The sequence below is a fragment of the Propithecus coquereli genome, unplaced genomic scaffold (assembly GCF_000956105.1).
Source record: "Propithecus coquereli isolate 6110/MARCELLA unplaced genomic scaffold, Pcoq_1.0 Scaffold9, whole genome shotgun sequence".
NCBI classification, from domain to species: domain Eukaryota; kingdom Metazoa; phylum Chordata; class Mammalia; order Primates; family Indriidae; genus Propithecus; species Propithecus coquereli.
Genome location: NW_012155284.1, coordinates 4,656,703 through 4,657,281, shown reverse-complemented (window position 1 = coordinate 4,657,281; position 579 = coordinate 4,656,703). Strand labels below are relative to the sequence as shown.

At 32.5% G+C, this 579-nt stretch overlaps 1 protein-coding gene across 1 annotated transcript in view; it reads right to left on the bottom strand.

Moving 5' to 3' along the window:
- The window catches only part of AP3B1 (adaptor-related protein complex 3, beta 1 subunit), a 271,170-nt gene that overhangs the window by 218,944 nt on the left and 51,647 nt on the right, over window positions 1-579 (bottom strand). Inside the window, exon 5 of the mRNA XM_012664483.1 lies at window positions 210-249. Coding sequence (XP_012519937.1) covers window positions 210-249 — 40 coding nt within the window. The remainder of the gene's footprint in view (window positions 1-209; window positions 250-579) is intronic.

Sequence of the window (579 nt, the reverse complement as noted above, 5' to 3'; positions counted from 1 at the left end):
TAACTGGTATTTTAGAAAAAAAGGATGGTTTATCAAGTCATTTAAGTTCAATATTAATTTAATCTAGTTCACAAATTGGCAACAAGGGTACAAGTGTTTTGACTTTGGCTTACCCAAAGTAGTCTAATTGAGTTTACAGCAAAAGTCATCTATTTGAAATATAATGCACTTACTATCTAATAAAAACTGAAGTATACTTTAAAATGTACCTTGAAAAAAAGTGGTTTTAAAGGACCTTTCTTTGGAATTCTGTAAAACAGTCATGTGTCACTTAACAACAGGAATATGTCCTGAGATATGCATCACTGGATGATTTCGTTATTGTGCGAACATGACAGAGTGTTCTTACAGAAACCTTAAATGGTATACCCTACTACACACCCAGGCTCGATGGTATAGTCTTTTGCTCCTAGGCTACAAACCTGTACAGCATGTGAGTGTACTGAATACTGTAGGCAACACAATCGAAGTATTTGTGTATCTAAATATATCTAAACATAGAAAAGGTATAGTAAAAATACAGTATTATAATCTTATGGAACCACCTTCGTATATGTGGTATATGACTGTATAAATTAT